Genomic DNA, 17,126 nt, shown 5'->3' with positions numbered 1-17,126 from the left:
CTCCCAGGAGAACCAACTCTGCCTTATTCTAAAATTAAAACTTGACAAGGGGAGTGAAATTATAATCATAAGTTGCTTAGTGAACATGGGGCCAAAGCAAGATATGCTTGTTGGATGGTCTCAGTGTCCTGTGTTTATTCTCTCTAGACAATGCCAAAAACACAGTGACAAATTCTTATTTATTTAACAAGAATTTGTAAAGCACTTAGAACACTGCATAACACATAGGAAGTCATTTAACCCTTGTAATAGGTAAAGTGCAATGATTATCCTTGTTTTACAGATGGGGAAACAGGTTCAGCGGTATTTAATGACTTCTCAAGCCATACAGATAGTACATAACAGAGTTAGGATTTAAACTCAGGCTGACTGCTCCTGACTGCTACTCTAAACCCATACACTCACTGGCTCTGAACATTTACCTTTTGTTGGCTATACGGGCTGTCCTAGAGTATAGTTTACAGCAGTTGAGGAGCTCAGAGGTAGGCCCCTGCCACCACTGGCAAATTATTCTGGGATCCTTCTCCAGGAGGCCTCCTGGAATTTCTCACCTGGAGTTTGGTTAAGGAAGGGAAAGCTGGGTGGGCAGTGGCAGTTAGTGCCTGCTCCGTGTTCAGTTATGGCCAGTGCTGTCTCCTGCATTGGAGAAGGCAATGGCACCCCACTCCAGTACTCTTGCCTGGAAAATCGCATGGATGGAGGAGCCTGGTAGGCTGCAGTCCATGGGGTCGCTAAGAGTCAGACACGACTGAGCGACTTCATTTTCACTTTTCCCTTTCATGCATTGGAGAAGAAAATGGCAACCCACTCCAGTGTTCTTGCCTGGAGAATCTCAGGGAAGGGGGAGCCTGGAGGGCTGCCGTCTATGGGGTCGCACAGATTCGGACACGACTAAAGTGACTTAGCAGCAGCAGCAGCAGTCTCCTGCATACTGTACTGCCCTCTGGTGCAAGTTCTGTGTAGTACAGGAGACTCAAAATAGCCTGCTTACCGAACCTTTTATTGCTGACATCTCTTACTTCCCACCCTGGGATGCTCTAGAAGGTAAAAGAACCACTCTTTTCGGTACTGAGAGATGAAAGCAATGGGGAGGCTTAACACTGAAAGAGAACCATGATCTTTCAGCCCTTTGTCTCCAGAAAAACTACATACTATAGTCTACATAATGTTAGACCTTAAAATATTAGACTCAGTCCCACGTTCAAATTTTACAGATGAGAAAACATAAGGGATGAATCTACTTAACTAGGAGATCTAAGCAGATTTTCGGTTTTGAGACAACTAGACCATTGTCCCTCAGATCCTACACGATTCCACATATATAGATGTAGAAAGACGTGAAGAATGCTAGTGATCTTAGGAGGAGGGATTTTTTAAAAAAAGCTTATTTAATACTATACATGTGTCACACACTTTGCGAGGCAAGTGAGGTCAAGAGACTTATCTTTATTCTATGAAGAATTGTTCTACAAAGGAAAAATTAACAATGTAGACATCTTAACAAGCTTTCTCAAACTTAAGTTTTATTCACAGATTATTTTTGCTTTTCAGCTGTTCTGGGAGTACACAATTTGCTCAACAACCCCAAGTTTGATGAAGAAACGACCAACACAAAAGGTGGCAAAGGGCCTGTGAGAAGTAAGTTGACGTGAAATCTGTGGTTTTATGAAACCTGGGAGCCTCCGGGTGTTGCTAATAGGAGAGAAGCTTGTTGACTGGGCCCCTGGGGAGTCTGGAATTCTTTTAGGCTTTGAAGGTGGATTTTGTCAGTTCACCAAGGATCACTGGGCTGTGAGCAATCAGATCAGAATAGAGTGGCCAGCACTGGGAGCTCTGTCTGGCAGTGTGACTAGTACCGATCAGTGTGTGTTGCCCAGAACACACTCCTGATGAAAGTGAAAGTCACTCAGTTGTGTCTGACTCTTTGCAACCCCACGGACTATACAGTCTATGGAATTCTCTAGGCCAGAATACTAGCCTTTCCCTTCTCCAGGGGATCTTCCCAACCCAGGGATTGAACCCAGGTCTCCCGCATTGCAGGTGGATCCTTTACCAGCTGAGCCACAACGGAAGCCCAAGAACACAGGAGTGGGTAGCCTATCCCTTCTGCAGGGGATCTTCCCAACCCAGGAATCGAACCAGGATCTCCTGCATTGTAGGCAAATTCTCTCCTGATTCAGTCAAAGGAGGAAATGATAGATAAAAAGGTTTGCTTAGTCAGCACAGAAAGGAGAGTTTTATGTCATAACGATGCTTTAATTAGCTTTAATTATAGTATCTTAGCTAAGTTTTCCTTCTCTATTCGAGAAACGTCTTTTTGTCTTAATTATGGATGTTTGTGATTGTTGCTGTTGTTCAGTCGTGTCTGACTCTTTGCAACTCCATGGACTACAGCATGCCAGGCTTCCCTGTCTTCCAGAGCTTGCTCAAACTCATGTCCATTGAGTTGGTAATGCCATCCAATCATTTTATCCTCCGTTGCCCTCTTTTCTTCTTGCCCTCAATCTTCCCCTGCATCAGGGTCTTTTCCAGTGAGTCAGCTCTTCGTATCAGGTGGTCAAAGTATTGAAGCTTCAGCTTCAGCATCAGTCCTTCCAAAGAATATTCAGGGTTAATTTTCTGTAGTATTTTAGATAAATTTTCTTCTCTATTCGAGTGCCTCTTTGTCTCAGTAATGTATGTTTGTCATTCGAATTTGAGTATCTACTTCCCCCAGAGAGCATGAAAGACACACTGGCGTGGATTTCCCACAGAACATTCTAGACCACTCTCTTCTTTGTCACCATTTTCTGGAGAAATGTACCCTTCATTAGCCTCTCTCACTTACTCATTCATCAGTCATTTACTAAATATTTACTGTGTCAGGAATGTTCTAGGCTTAGGTACAAAGGTAAAAAAGATGGTACCTGCCCAAGGGAACTTATTTATCTGTGGGAGGGACAGATCAATAATCAAATAATTTCAGTACAGTGTGATCCAGCTGTTATGAAAACTCACAGAAGATCACAACTTTTCTTAATAAAATTATATTTTATTCTCTCTGATGGTGACTTTGGCAATGCTTTCTAGTTTCACCAATGTGTCTGTCAGCCACCATTTTTACTGGGTAATTTACCCAGACAGTGAGCAATATTCCTTTTATTTTCCTTCTGGTTTCTTATGCATACAAATGAAAAATATTCATCCTTTTAATCTCAATACCAAAATGTAACATTCTGACATGTTTGTTATGAAAAAAAAGTCTGGTGCATAGCATACTGGGCTTTTATACATACACATACACACATATCATTAACTTTTAAAAATACTATTTTTTTAGAACAGTTTTGTGTTCACTGCAAAATTGAGAGAAAGGTACAGAGATATGCCGTTCCATATGCACAGCCTTTCCACTTAGCTATATCCTGCACAGAGTGGTGCATTTATTACAGTTAATGAACCTACATTGACACATTATCACTCTGAGCCCAAAGTTTACAACAGGGCTCACTGCTAGGTTTGTACATTCTGTGGGTTTGCACAAATGTACAATGACAGTTTCCACCCCTACAGTATCAGGCAGAGTGGTTTCATTGTCCTGAAACTTCTCTGTGCTCTGCCTGTTCATCTCTCCTTCCCCACTAACCTCTGGCAACTGCTGATCTTTTAACTATCTCCATCATTATGCCTTTTCCAGAATGTCATATAATTGAAACCATATAGTATGTAGCCTATTCAGACTGGTTTCTTTCACTTGGTAATATGCATTTAAGGTTCCTCTGTGTCTTTTCAAGATTTGATAGAACCTTTCTTTTCTTTTTTGGGAGTAATAGTTGATGTACAATATTATATAAATTATAAGTATACGGCATGTGATTCAGTTTTTAAAGGTTATACTCCATTAATAGTTATTATATATTACCATGGAGTTGGCTATATTCCCTATGTTATATAGCATATCCCCATAGTTTATTTTATTCATAAGAATTGGTACTTCTTAATTCTCTATTAAGAGAATTCTTAATTCTCTGTCTTGCTCCTCCCCCCTTTCCTCTCCCCACTGGTAACCACCAGTTTGTTCTCTGTATCTGCGAGTTTACTTCCTTTTTGTTATATTCACTAATTTGTTTTTTTAAGATTCACATATAAGTGACATCTTAAAGTAGTTGGCTTTCTCTGTCTGACTTATTTCACTTAGCATACTACCTTCCAAGTTAACCCATGTTGTAAAATGGTAACATTTCTTTCTTTATCATGGTTGCATAGTAGCCCATATTTGTTTGTACATATGTGTATATATTATCCTTTCATCTGTTGATATATGTTTAGGCTGCTTCCATATCTTGGCAATTGTAAATAATACTTCTGTGAACATGGGGGTGCACGTGTCTTTTCAAATTAGTGTTTTTGCTTATTTTATGCGTATGCCCAGGAGTGGAATTGCTAAATCATGTGGCAGTGATAGATCGTTTCTTTTTAACACTGAATAATGTTCCATTATTTGGATATACCACAGTTTATCAGATCACCTACTGAAGAACATCTTAGTTGCTTCCAAGTTTTGGAAATTAAGAATAAAGCTGCTACAAATATCCATGTTCAAATTTTGGACATAAATTTTCAACTCCTTTGGATAAACATAAAGGAGCATGATTGCTGAATCTTATGGTAAGGTGTTTGGTTTTGAATTCCATGAGCAATGAATGAGAATTTCTGTTGCTCCACATCCTCACCGGCATTTGGTTTTGTCAGCGTTCCAGAATTTGGTGATTCTAATAGGTGTGTAGTGGTGTGTCACTATTTTAATTTGCATTTCCCTAAACTAAGATCATGTCATCTGGTCCCATCACTTCATGGGAAATAGATGGGGAAACAATGGAAACAGTGTCAGACTTTATTTTTTTGGGCTCCAAAATCACTGCAGATGGTGATTACAGCCATGAAATTAAAAGACACTTATTCCTTGGAAGGAAAGTTATGACCAACCTAGATAGCATGTTAAAAAGCAGATATATTACTTTGCCAACAAAGATCTGTCTAGTCAAGGCTATGGTTTTTCCAGTAGTCATGTATGGATGTGAGAGTTGGACTGTGAAAAAGGCTGAGCACCGAAGAATTGATGCTTTTGAACTGTGGTGTTTGAGAAGACTCTTGAGAGTCCCTTGGACTGCAGGGAGATCCAACCAGTCCATTCTGAAGGAGATCAGCCCTGGGATTTCTTTGGAAGGAATGATGTGAAAGCTGAAACTCCAGTACTTTGGGCACCTCATGCGAAGAGTTGACTCATTGGAAAAGACTCTGATGCTGGGAGAGATTGGGGGCAGAAGGAGAAGGAGATGACAGAGGATGAGATGGCTGGATGGCGTCATCGGCTCAATGGACGTGAGTTTGGATGAACTCCGGGAGTTGGTGATGGACAGAGAGGCCTGGCATGCTGCAATTCATGGGGTCTCAAAGAGTCGGATACGACTGAACGACTGAACTGAACTGAATAACATATGATGTGGAGCATCTTTTCATATGCTTATATTTCATTTGTATATCTTCTTTGGTGAGATATCTCTTAACTTTTTTGGCTTGTTTTTAAAATCATGTTGTTTCCTTATCATTGAGTTTTAAGAATTCTTTGTGTATTGGATAAGTGCTTTATCATATGAGTCTTTTTCTGATTTTTTTAATGAATCAAAGATTTTAAAAATTATATAATGTTTTACAAATGGCAAAATTTTCACACAGTTCAGTTCAGTCACTCAGTCATGTCCAACTCTTTGCAAGCCCATGGACTGCAGTATGCCAGGCTTTCCTGTCCATCACCAACTCCCAGAGGTTGCTCAAACTCATGTCCATTGAGTCGGTGATGCCATCCAACAATCTCATCCTCTGTCATCCCCTTCTGCTCCTGTCTTCAATCTTTCCCAGCATTAGGGTCTTTCGCAATGAGTAACTTCTTTGCATCAGGTGGTCAAAGTATTGGAACTTCAGCTTCAGCATCAGTACTTCCAGTGAATATTCAGGATTGGTTTCCTTTAGGATTGACTGGTTTGATCTCCTTGCAGCCCAAGGGACTCTCAAGAGTCTTCTCCAACACCACAGTTCAAAAGCATCAATTCTTCGGCGCTCAGCTTTCTTTATAGTCCAACTCTCACATCCATACATGACTACCTGAAAAACCATAGCTTTAACTAGATAGACCTTTGTTGGCAAAATAATGCCTCTGCTTTTTAATATGCTATCTAGGTTGGTCATAGCTTTTCTTCTGAAGAGCAAGCATCTTTTAATTTCATGGCTGCAGTCACCATCTGCAGTGATTTTGGAGCCCCCGAAAATAAAGTCTGTCACTGTTTCCATTGTTTCCCCATCTATTTGCCATGAAGTGATGGGACCAGATGCCATGATCTTTGTTTTTTGAATGTTGAGTTTTAAGCCAGCTTTTCCACTCTCCTCTTTCACTTTCATCAAGAGGCTCCTTAGTTCCTCTTCACTTTCTGCCATAAGGGTGGTATCATCTGCATATCTGAGGTTATTGATGTTTCTGCTGGCATTCTTGATTCCAGCTTGTGCTTCATCCAGCCTGGCATTCCACATGATGTATTCTTCATATAAGTTAAATAAACAGGGAGACAATATACAGCCTTGATGTACTCACGCACATGATTTCAAATAATCCCATAACAACCCTTTTTTCACTATACCCATATAGTGTCCCTCCCTTCCTCCTTCTCCCCACTGGTAACCACTAGTTTTTTCTCTATATCTGTGAGTCTATCAGATGTGTCTTTTGCAAATATTTTCTCCCAGTCTGTGCTTCATCTCCCCATTGCTCTTGAGTGCCGGGAGCCAGTGTGAGGAACTCTGCCCATGGCAAAGGTCATGAGGAAGGAGGCTCGGCATATGCAAAGGCAGATTCGAGCCTCAGGAGACCCCCTGTTCCCAAGAATCTACCCCCCAAAACCAGAGTCTGCCTGCTTTACTGTGTTATGCTTTCCACCTACTCTTCTGACATTAACAGGGGGCTGTCCCCCCACCACCTTTTTCTGGAAAAAGTTAATTTAGAGCTTTTAAATAATAAGTCTCCTGGGCATAGTAAGAGTGTTTCAATCCCAAAACCCCTCTGATGGCTTTCTAGCCTGCCTACAGGACTCTTACAGTTGCGCATGTGATTGTTTGCGGACTCCCAACCGCAAGAGGCACAGGAAGCTTAAAACATCCTAGGAATGTAGGTTCTTCTGAGGAGTCAAAATCATTAGAATAGGACTGATTAAGGGTTTCATTTGTTGAGCCAATATTTGCTGCCAAATTTTCATATCTTTTATTGGTAAATATAGTTGGAATGTAGAAAAAACAGGTAGTAGACCTGGTATTAGCAACATTAGATCTTTGAGTTAAGTACTTCCTTTGTTATAACCCACTGCAGCTTTGTTCTACAGGAATGTAACTTTATTTAGTACTTTGAGGGTGATGCAGATTAAAGAAAAAACACTTCAAGGGAAAAAGAGTTTTCTGGTTGATAGACATTTATCTAGGAAAAGAGCCATAAAAATGTTAACAGGCCCCCTGGCCATAAGATGATGTAAAACTACCTGGGACCTTTTGTATATGGGAAGGTATGCAAAAAGCCTGGTCTCAATAAGGGTCAGGACTGCTGCCCCTGCATAACTCTGCATATTCCATAATTTCTTTATGTACAACTTGGGGGAAATCCCACAGATGGAGGAGTCTGGTAGGCTGCAATCCATGGGGTCGCTAGGAGTCGGACATGACTGAGCAACTTCACTTTCACTTTTCACTCTCATGCATTGGAGAAGGAAATGGCAACCCACTCCAGTGTTCTTGCCTGGAGAATCCCAGGGATGGGGGAGCCTGATGGGCTGCCGTCTGTGGGGTCGCACAGAGTCAGACACGACTGAAGTGACGCAGCAGCAGCAGCAGCAGGGGTATATAAGCTGCTTTTGAAAATAAAGTTGTGGGTCTGGCACCGATGCTTGGCTCCCCCATGTCGTTCTTTTCTCCCTTTTCTGGCTGAATTCCCGTCTAGAGCGTGGAGGCTCACCGTGTCTACTTATTTGCCCTGGCTTCTAAGACCCACGAGAGAGGGAGCCCAAGGCGGGGCACCCTCTGCTATTCAAGCGGGCGCCGGTGGCCTACGTAGACAGTGCAAGTTCCTTGTCTTGGAACTTTATTGGTTCTCCGCATAAACCAAGTTATTCAGCTTCTTTTCTCCACTAATTTTCTTACTACGCTATTCTTTCCTAATCTCTCTTTATATTTCTAAACAAATAAGTTTTTCCTCGCCAACTCCATCCCCGCTTCGAATTCCCTAGATCCACCGGGGCTAGACCCCGGCACTTGAGAGTATTTTCTGCAGAGTGTAAATGTTTAATTTGAATGCATGTCAGTTTATCAATTCTTCCTTTTAAGGATTATACCTTTAGGGCTGTATCTAAAACTTCATCTTCAAACCCAAGGTCATCTAGATTTTATCCTATGTTATCTCCTAGGAGTTCTATAGTTTTGCATTTAAATTTAGGTCTATGATTTGTTTTGAGTTAATTTTTGGGAAGAATGTAAGGTCTGTGTGTGCGTACTAAGTCACTTCAGTCGTGTCCGACTCTTTGCAACCCTATGAACGGTAGGTAGCCTGCCAGGCTTCTCTGTCCATGGAATTTTCCAGAAAGAATACTGGAGTGGGTTGCCATGCCCTCCTCCAGGGGATCTTCCCAACCCGTGGATTGAACCAGCTCTTACATCTGCATTGCCAGGTGGGTTCTTTACCACTTGCACCACCTGGGAAGCCCATAACGTCTGTATCTAGAGTCACTTATTTTTTTCTTTCATGTAGATGTCCAGTTGTTCCAGCACCATTTGTTGAAAAGGCTACTTTTTTCTCCGCTATATTACCTTTGCTGCTTTGTCAAAGATCAATTGATTGTATTTATGTGGGTCTATTTGTGGCCTCTCTATTATGTTCCACTGATCTATTTGTATATCTTCACCAATATCACTATCTTCCTTCCTATAGCTTTAAGTCTTCTTTAAGTTGAATTGCTGGATTTGTTTTTCTTTTTCAAGATTGTTTTGGCTATTCTGTTTATTTTTCCTCTTTATATAAACTTTATAATCATTTTTTAATATCTGAAAAATAAATTTCTGAGATTTTCATTGGGATTGCATTGCATTTGGAAGAACTGACATCTTGATAACACTGAATATTTCTGTACATGGAATATCTCTCCTTCCCACTAACAATATATGAAGATGCTTTTTCCTCCACATTGTTGCTGACTCTGAATATTATCTTTTTACATTTTTTGGCAAATCAAACGGTATCTCATTTTTAAATTTCTCAGAATTTAATTACTTTTTATATTTTTTTGGTTGACTGGTAAAGATTCCTCTGATCATTAGCTGTTCATTTTCCACTGGGTTATCTTACTGCCTTGTAGAAGCTCTGTGTATATTGAGATATGAACCCTTTGTGTGTTACATACATTGCAAACATTTTCTGTTAACTGCTTTTGAGAATTCTTCTACTTCTTTTCTATTCCTTTCTCTTCCTATACCATCCTCAAAATTAAAGCTCCAAGATGGAAATTAGAGGATGGGCCAGGGGAGAATTAAGGTTTGGGAAATAAAGGAACTCATTTTTGTGCATCTTAGATTCTTTGGTTTGGTTATTATAGTTTGAAAAAGGTCCATATGGAGCAGCTATAACTACCTGTGGATATTCTTTTAGGAGTTTGAGTTTGCTGTAGAGCCTCCTGCACTTTTGGCTCCATGGAGCATCAACCACTGAGACTTCTCATTGCAGCTGAAAACACCAACCTGGGAGGCTGTAACTCAGAGCCACACCATTCCTCTGCTTGCTGAGTTGAGAATAAGCTTGCTATCACTGATATTAGAATATTATTAGAATCACCACATATGAAAAGAAGGTCATCTGGGGGGAAGTTGTCCCTGATTTTTATGGGAGAGACCTTAAATTTTATTTTTTAAATTAAAACTTGTGTCTTAGATGTGGTCAAAGGTGAAAAGGTCAAGCCAGTATTTGAGGAACCACCCAACCCCACAAATGTGGAAGTAAGTCTACAGCAGATGAAAGCCAATGATCCCAGCTTGCAAGAAGTCAACCTCAACAATATTAAGGTATTTCATTATGATTGTTGTCAGTCACTTGCTTTATTGTTCAGTCAGAAAACTTACAGGAGATGACCACCTGCCTTTACACATGTTCTAAATCCTTTATAGTTGCTGATTTTGAGGCAAAATATCCTATTCAGAAAGAGTGGATTTATTTGCTCAATGCTATGTGGCATCCTGGATGGGAAGGGAGTTTAGGGGAGAATGCATACATGTGTATATATTGCTAAGTCCCTTTGCTGTCCACCTGAAGCTATCACAACATTGTTAATTGGCTCTTCTCTTATATATAAAATAAAAAGTTAAAAAATTATAATAAATGTTTTAAGTAAATTAAAGAAGTAGGTTTTTAAAAAAAGAATTATTTCTAGAATTCTTTGAAAAGAATTACAGTACTTGTGTTAAACAAGTGTTGTTAGTTTTCTACTACTGAGTAACAAATTACCCCAAAACTTAGAGGCTTAAACAACAAACAGTTTATTATTTCACATAATTTCTGAGTGTCAGGAATCTGAAAGTGACTTGGCCAGGTAGCTGTGGCTCAGGGTCTCAGATGAGGCTGTAGTAAAGCTGTCAGCCAGAGCTGCAGTCATCTCAAGGCTTGACCAGGGCTTGGGGCTCCATTTGCAAGATGGCACACTCATGTGACTGTTGGCAGGAGGCCTCAGTTTCCTCAGCACATGGACCTGTTAATAGGGCTGCCAACATATCTTCACGTCATGACAACTTCCTTCCCCCAGAGCAAATGAACCAAGAGAAAAAGAGAGAGTAAACTGAAAGCCACAATGTCTTTTATGACCTATTCTCTGGAGTCACTTCTGCTTTGACAATGTCTTAGCGCTCTCAAAGGGAGGAGAAATTGTGTTGTGTGAGAGAGAAAGAATGAGAGAAAGAGAAAACACTAGCTGACACCTTTTGTGTTCCTTCTTATTAGGCCAATTTCTAGCATTTAATAATATCAACTGATTTTTATTGACTACTAACTGAACATGGAACAACAGACTGGTTCCAAATAGGAAAAGGAGTACGTCAAGGCTGTATATTGTCACCCTGCTTATTTAACTTCTATGCAGAGTACATCATGAGAAATGCTGGACTGGAAGAAACGCAAGCTGGAATTAAGATTGCCGGGAGAAATATCAATAACCTCAGATATGCAGATGACACCACCCTTATGGTAGAAAGTGAAGAGGAGCTAAAAAGCCTCTTGATGAAAGTGAAAGAGAAGAGTGAAAAAGTTGGCTGAAAGCTCAACATTCAGAAAATGAAGATCATGGCATCCGGTCCCATCACTTCATGGGAAATAAATGGGGAAACAGTAGAAACAGTGTCAGACTTTATTTTGGGGGGCTCCAAAATCACTGCAGATGGTGACTGCAGCCATGAAATTAAACGACGCTTACTCCTTGGAAGAAAAGTTATGACCAACCTAGATAGCGTATTCAAAAACAGAGACATTACTTTGCCGACTAAGGTCTGTCTAGTCAAGGCTATGGTTTTTCCAGTGGTCATGTATGGATGTGAGAGTTGGACTGTGAAGAAGGCTGAGTTCCGAAGAATTGATGCTTTTGAAGTATGGTGTTGGAGAAGACTCTTGAGGGTCCCTTGGACTGCAAGGAGATCCAACCAGTCCATTCTGAAGGAGATGAACCCTGGGATTTCTTTGGAAGGAATGATGCTAAAGCTGAAGCTCCAGTACTTCGGACACCTCATGCGAAGAGTTGACTCATTGGAAAAGACTCTGATGCTAGGAGGGATTGGGGGCAGGAGGAGAAGGGGACGACCGAGGATGAGATGGCTGGATGGCATCACCGACTCGATGGACGTGAGTCTGAGTGAACTCCGGGAGATGGTGATGGACAGGGAGGCCTGGCGTGCTGCAATTCATGGGGTCGCAAAGAGTCGGACACGACTGAGCGACTGAACTGAACTGAACTAGCTATGTGCCATATACTTTGCTAAATACTTGAAATTCATTATCTCAATTAATCCTTAGTGGGACTTTAAAAGATTCAGGTGTCCCCCGTCACAGAGCTCGCCTGTAGTGCTCCATGCACTCATGTTAGCCTCTAGCTGTGCCCGGTATTGCCTGCCTCTCCGGTGCTCAGTACTAAGTGCTATGGAAGGGAGAGTAAGATTCATTCAGTCTCGATTCTGAAGAACTTAAATTAGGAGAAAAACACTAAGCAGATATTATAACATGATGTGGTAAGCCCCCAAATTCTGTGGAACTGCAGGTAAGGGAAGTTGATTCTGCCTAAGAGAACCAATAAACAAAGGAGGTGATGTTTCTGCTGGGTCTTGAAAGATGAGTAGGAATTAGAGCTAATTTAATTCTAGTCTGGCTAGAATATAGAGGATGAAAGAGAAAAAGAGGGAAGGGTGGTATGTGCATAATTTGGAGGGTGAACAGAAGTGATGCCGGTGTCACACTGTGTTAGATTCCCTTATTGGACACTAAGCGGTGCTATTGGCTCTGGATAGGTTGGTTGCTAGAGATGGACGATCAATGTCTTTTAGAGAGGATAAAATCTAAGGTACATCCAAGTCACCAAAATACGAACCTTCAAATTGTGAACTTTCAAAGATGCAAACATACATGCCAGCTCCTGTATGCCAGCTGTTGTACTGTTCTATTGTACTTTTTAAGGTTCTGTACCGTAAGATTAAAAATGTTTGTTTTTTGTGTTTGTTTTTATATATGTATTATTTGTGTGAAAAGCAGTATACACCTGTTACAGTATAGTATTATCTAGCTGATTGTGTTAGTTGGGTACCTAGGCTAACTTTGTTGGAGTTACGTACACTTGGGACCTGGGAATGTGCTCTTAGAACGAAACTCATGCGAAGGTCAGGGGCCTGCTGTATGTAAAAGCTGTGGGTCCTGAGCTTAGGGTGAAGGTGCTGTAGAAGGATTCATCAACAATCTGTGTCTTTCTCATAGAACATTCCAATTCCAACCCTGAAGGAATTTGCAAAGGCTCTGGAGACCAACACTCACGTGAAAAAGTTCAGTCTGGCTGCAACCCGCAGCAATGATCCTGTGGCAATTGTGAGTAAAATCCTTAGGAATACAGCCCTCAGATATTTAATTCAGTAGAAGCTATTTTTAATTTGTTTTATCAATTAACAATGTTCAGATCTGGTCAATTTATTTTCTGTATAATTAATAAACAAAATTAGTTATAATGAGACGATAAAACAAGAACCCACAAGTCAGGCACTTTGAATTCACTAGAATTTTGTTAACACTACACTTTTACGAAAAAGATATAAGATTAGATTAGGTATCTACCTAAATAAATATTTAGATTTTGTTCTATTCTTAGTATAAATTTTCTGAAATGTTTGCGCCTGCAGTAGCATTCCATCACAATAAATGGCTATGAGACCCCTCCCCCCATGAAAGCCTATAGGAACTCAGCACATAGAAAAAATGTTAATGTATATTTCATTTTAATCTTTTAAGTGGATTCATATGTCTCAAAAATATTTTAAACAACCAAATCTTAAAACATTTTTGTTTGATATTGTTAACCAGAAGATGAAAGAAAAACAAAACGGCTATTCCTTCTATGCACCTTAGTTGATTCAGGTAAATAAGGAAACCCCTGAGCCCAAGTAAATACTACTACTGTTATTACATTAATACTACTGTTATTCCTCCTATTAATAGCTCACATTTCCTGAGCAATTAGTAACTGCCAGCTCTGATCCCTGTCCTTCACTAGGTCATCTCGCTGAATCCTCAGTACACACAAGAATGCTCAGCACTTGAAAAATAAAAGTTTCTTGACTTGATGATGTGATTTAAAGTAACATGTCTTTTGGAAGATTTAAAATAGCATTAAAAAGAGACAGGAAGAAAGTAATGCTACCCACCACGGTGCTGGTGCAGAGTAGATGTTGAAACACAAGTACTCAAAAATACGTGTTAAATGAATGAATGGATGTGCCCTCTAACCTCTGAACAATAGGTAGTATTTCCATGATGACGACAGCAAATGTGAAGTAAGCACTCATGTAAGAGAGTGGCTAAGCTACAGAACTGATGTTTTCACCAGCAATTATTACATGTCTAAATTGGTAGGTTGAAAGCAGTTTTGAATTTGAAGCCTATCATTGAAATAGAAAAAGAACAGAACTAGATCATTGGTGAGGCGAAGGTAGCAATTTAAGGGTTCTTATCTATGTATGATTTTGTGTATAATCTCTGCCCTTTACTAGATTTGTTTTCAGTTAAGCAAAAATATTCACAGTGCATTTTGTATGTGAATAACTAAAGGGATAAATAAAGAAACGATTTGTAATTTCTGTTTAATATAATATTTACAGTAAAATGGCAGGGATGCAACTAGTTCATAGTTTACTGTCAGTACTACTAGTAAATAATCTAACTTCTCCTCCAGGTCAAATAGATAACTTGCTAAATGGACTAATATAATGTATACATCCATTACACAGCCCAATATGTTAATAATATACATTAACACATTATATCCATAATGTATTTATATTCTATATTATTATATAGAATATGATATAGCCCCAAATGTATTAATAATATATTAAGATATATATTATTACATCAGATATAATAATCTGCTGGTATAGTTTTCAATCCAACAACTATGTATTGAATGTACGCCTTGTGATAAGCACACCATACAACTGCAAGGAATAACTGTTATCCTTTAGAGTGAAAAGAAAAGCCTCTTTCAGCCTTATGCCTGGATGGCTTCATATGGTCCAGCCCTCACCTGGCTGACCCCAGATGGTTCCCCCTTCAGCTAAGAAGAGGAAAGAACTTTTCTATAGGTTGAAGATTGGTTGATTACCCCACAAGCAGCAGAGATATTCAGACTGTGTTTATGGCAGAACTGTTGAGAATTACAGATCAGCATTAAAGCAAGAGCTTGGAGACTCTTCTCTATGTAAGGTTCAGAAATAGACTCTAAAAAATACTTGTGGGATTATAGTGAATATAGACAAGCTATATGGATATGAGATGACATTATCCCCATTTTACAGATGTGGCAACTGAGGCTCAGAGTTTGAGTATCTTAACTAAGATTACCCAGATTGTGACCAAGCCAGGAAGCAAATTTAAGGGATCTGTAATCAAATTCAGTTTACCATGTTCCAAGTACTTCCATATAATCACACCTATAGCAGAAATGTTAATAAAACTTGCCACACTAATGAATGCCAATGTAGAAGAGGCCCAAATATGTTTTTTAAAAGTGCTGTTATTAATAGGGATGCCACATAAACATCAGAAGTTTAGGACAGCACTATCAAATAAAAATAAATGAGAACCACAAATGTAAGCTACACATGAACCTTTAAATTTTCCAGTAACCACATTAAAAAAAAATGGGTGGAATTAAATTTAATAATATATTTTATTTAAACCACCATACCCAAAATACCATCATTTCAAAATGTATATGTAATGAGGTCTTTTGCAGTATTTTTTCCATACTACATCTTTGAAATCTGATGTATTTTCATATTTACAGCACATCTCAGTTCATAAGAGGCACTTTTCAAGGCCTCCATAGCCTCCTGTGGCTACCCCTGTGAGGGTACAGGTTTGGACAGTGCAAGAAACTGCAATTTCCGCACAACACTATGAAGTACAGAAAGCAAAACCTTCTCTTTAAAAATGTATTTCTACACTGTTTATACAACCTTTAAGAAATCTAGTCTTGGTTTCACTAACGTTATTATCCTCAGCACATGTAGTAGATGCTCAAATATTTGCTGAACTGCAGTGAACCTGGGCCTGGAGCCCAGGGTTGTGTTTGGCTGGGTCTCTCTTCCCTGTTTTGTTCAGTATAAGAGAAGTGTTTTCTCCAGTTTAAAAGAAATTGGCAAGATGGTGGCTACTTGCCAGTAGGTCCTGCAAGTTTTTTTTATAAAGGCCTAATTGCTCTGACATTTTGTTATTCTAATAGCAGAAGTAAATCCCAAAGCTTGGAGAATCCATAAGGAAAGGCCTGATGCATTCCTTTTTGGGGCTCTAATTAAAATGTGTACATTTAATTTTAATTAAAGACCTTGCACTGAATAAATGCACTTCAATTTACATGGTGTATACTAACATCAGTGCAAACCCTTGAGCTTTCCTTGTAGTTCAAACAAGTGCTTGACTAATACACAGAATTATTCTTCTAGTCCAGTGGTTCTCAACCCAGGGTGATTCTGCCCTCCAGGGAACATTTGGCAGTGTCTGGAGATATTTTTGGTTGTCATGACTGGGAGGGTACTGTTGACATTTTGTGGGTCTCAGAGGCTGCTAAACCTCCCACAAGACAGGATACCTCCCACAACAAAGAATTCTCCAGCCTCAGATGTCGATAGTCTCGAGGTTGGAAAACCTGTTCTTGTCCCAAGTTGAAATCCTTCTCCTCTTCCTTCTTCTTGTCCTTTCTGCCATCAAAACAAGAGTTCAGAAGTTCCTTGTTCTACTCCCGAGAGCAATCACTGTTAGCAGCTTGTTTTTCATTCCTTTCATTGTTGTCTATATGATTTCAATTAAAGTGATTTTGAATCCTGGCTGAACATTAGTCACTGAACAGCTTTTAAAAAATACAATCATAAATCAACTACAATAATAAAAAAACAAAACAAACAAAGCAGCTGTCTAGGCCACAGTCTGAGATTCTGATTTAATTCATCTGGTGGGGCCCAAGCATTGGTATATTTTTTAAAGCGTCCAGGTCATTCTAGTATACAACCAGGTAGAAATGCACTAATACACATGCACTTTTATTTTTGATTTATTATCTCAGATAGTTTTTGATTCCCCATTAGAAAAGATTGGGCAACTCTGTACTCTCTCTTCTTTCAACTTCATCTTCCTTTTCTAGCTCTAACTTGTAGTTATTCTATTGTTTCACACATTGGAGCTTTATACATTTTATCTCATTATATTCAGTTAGGTGTATAGATTGACACCAAAAAGTTAGAACTTATCACCAGCATTTATAATTATCTGGCTGTAT

At 39.5% G+C, this 17,126-nt stretch overlaps 1 protein-coding gene across 2 annotated transcripts in view; it reads left to right on the top strand.

Moving 5' to 3' along the window:
• Positions 1-17,126, top strand: part of TMOD2 (tropomodulin 2) — a 64,640-nt gene that overhangs the window by 28,792 nt on the left and 18,722 nt on the right. For both annotated transcript variants that reach the window (XR_009601223.1, XM_027971831.3), the window contains exons 5-7: positions 1,552-1,638; positions 9,992-10,122; positions 13,061-13,168. Coding sequence is in view for 1 of the 2 variants with exons in the window: in XM_027971831.3 (XP_027827632.1) it covers positions 1,552-1,638; positions 9,992-10,122; positions 13,061-13,168 (326 nt within the window). In the remaining variant the exon portion in view is untranslated. The remainder of the gene's footprint in view (positions 1-1,551; positions 1,639-9,991; positions 10,123-13,060; positions 13,169-17,126) is intronic.

Source organism: Ovis aries, chromosome 7 (genome assembly GCF_016772045.2).
Source record: "Ovis aries strain OAR_USU_Benz2616 breed Rambouillet chromosome 7, ARS-UI_Ramb_v3.0, whole genome shotgun sequence".
Classification (NCBI taxonomy): domain Eukaryota; kingdom Metazoa; phylum Chordata; class Mammalia; order Artiodactyla; family Bovidae; genus Ovis; species Ovis aries.
The sequence above is the reverse complement of the archived record's forward strand: the minus strand, read 5'-3'. Positions and strand labels throughout refer to the sequence as shown.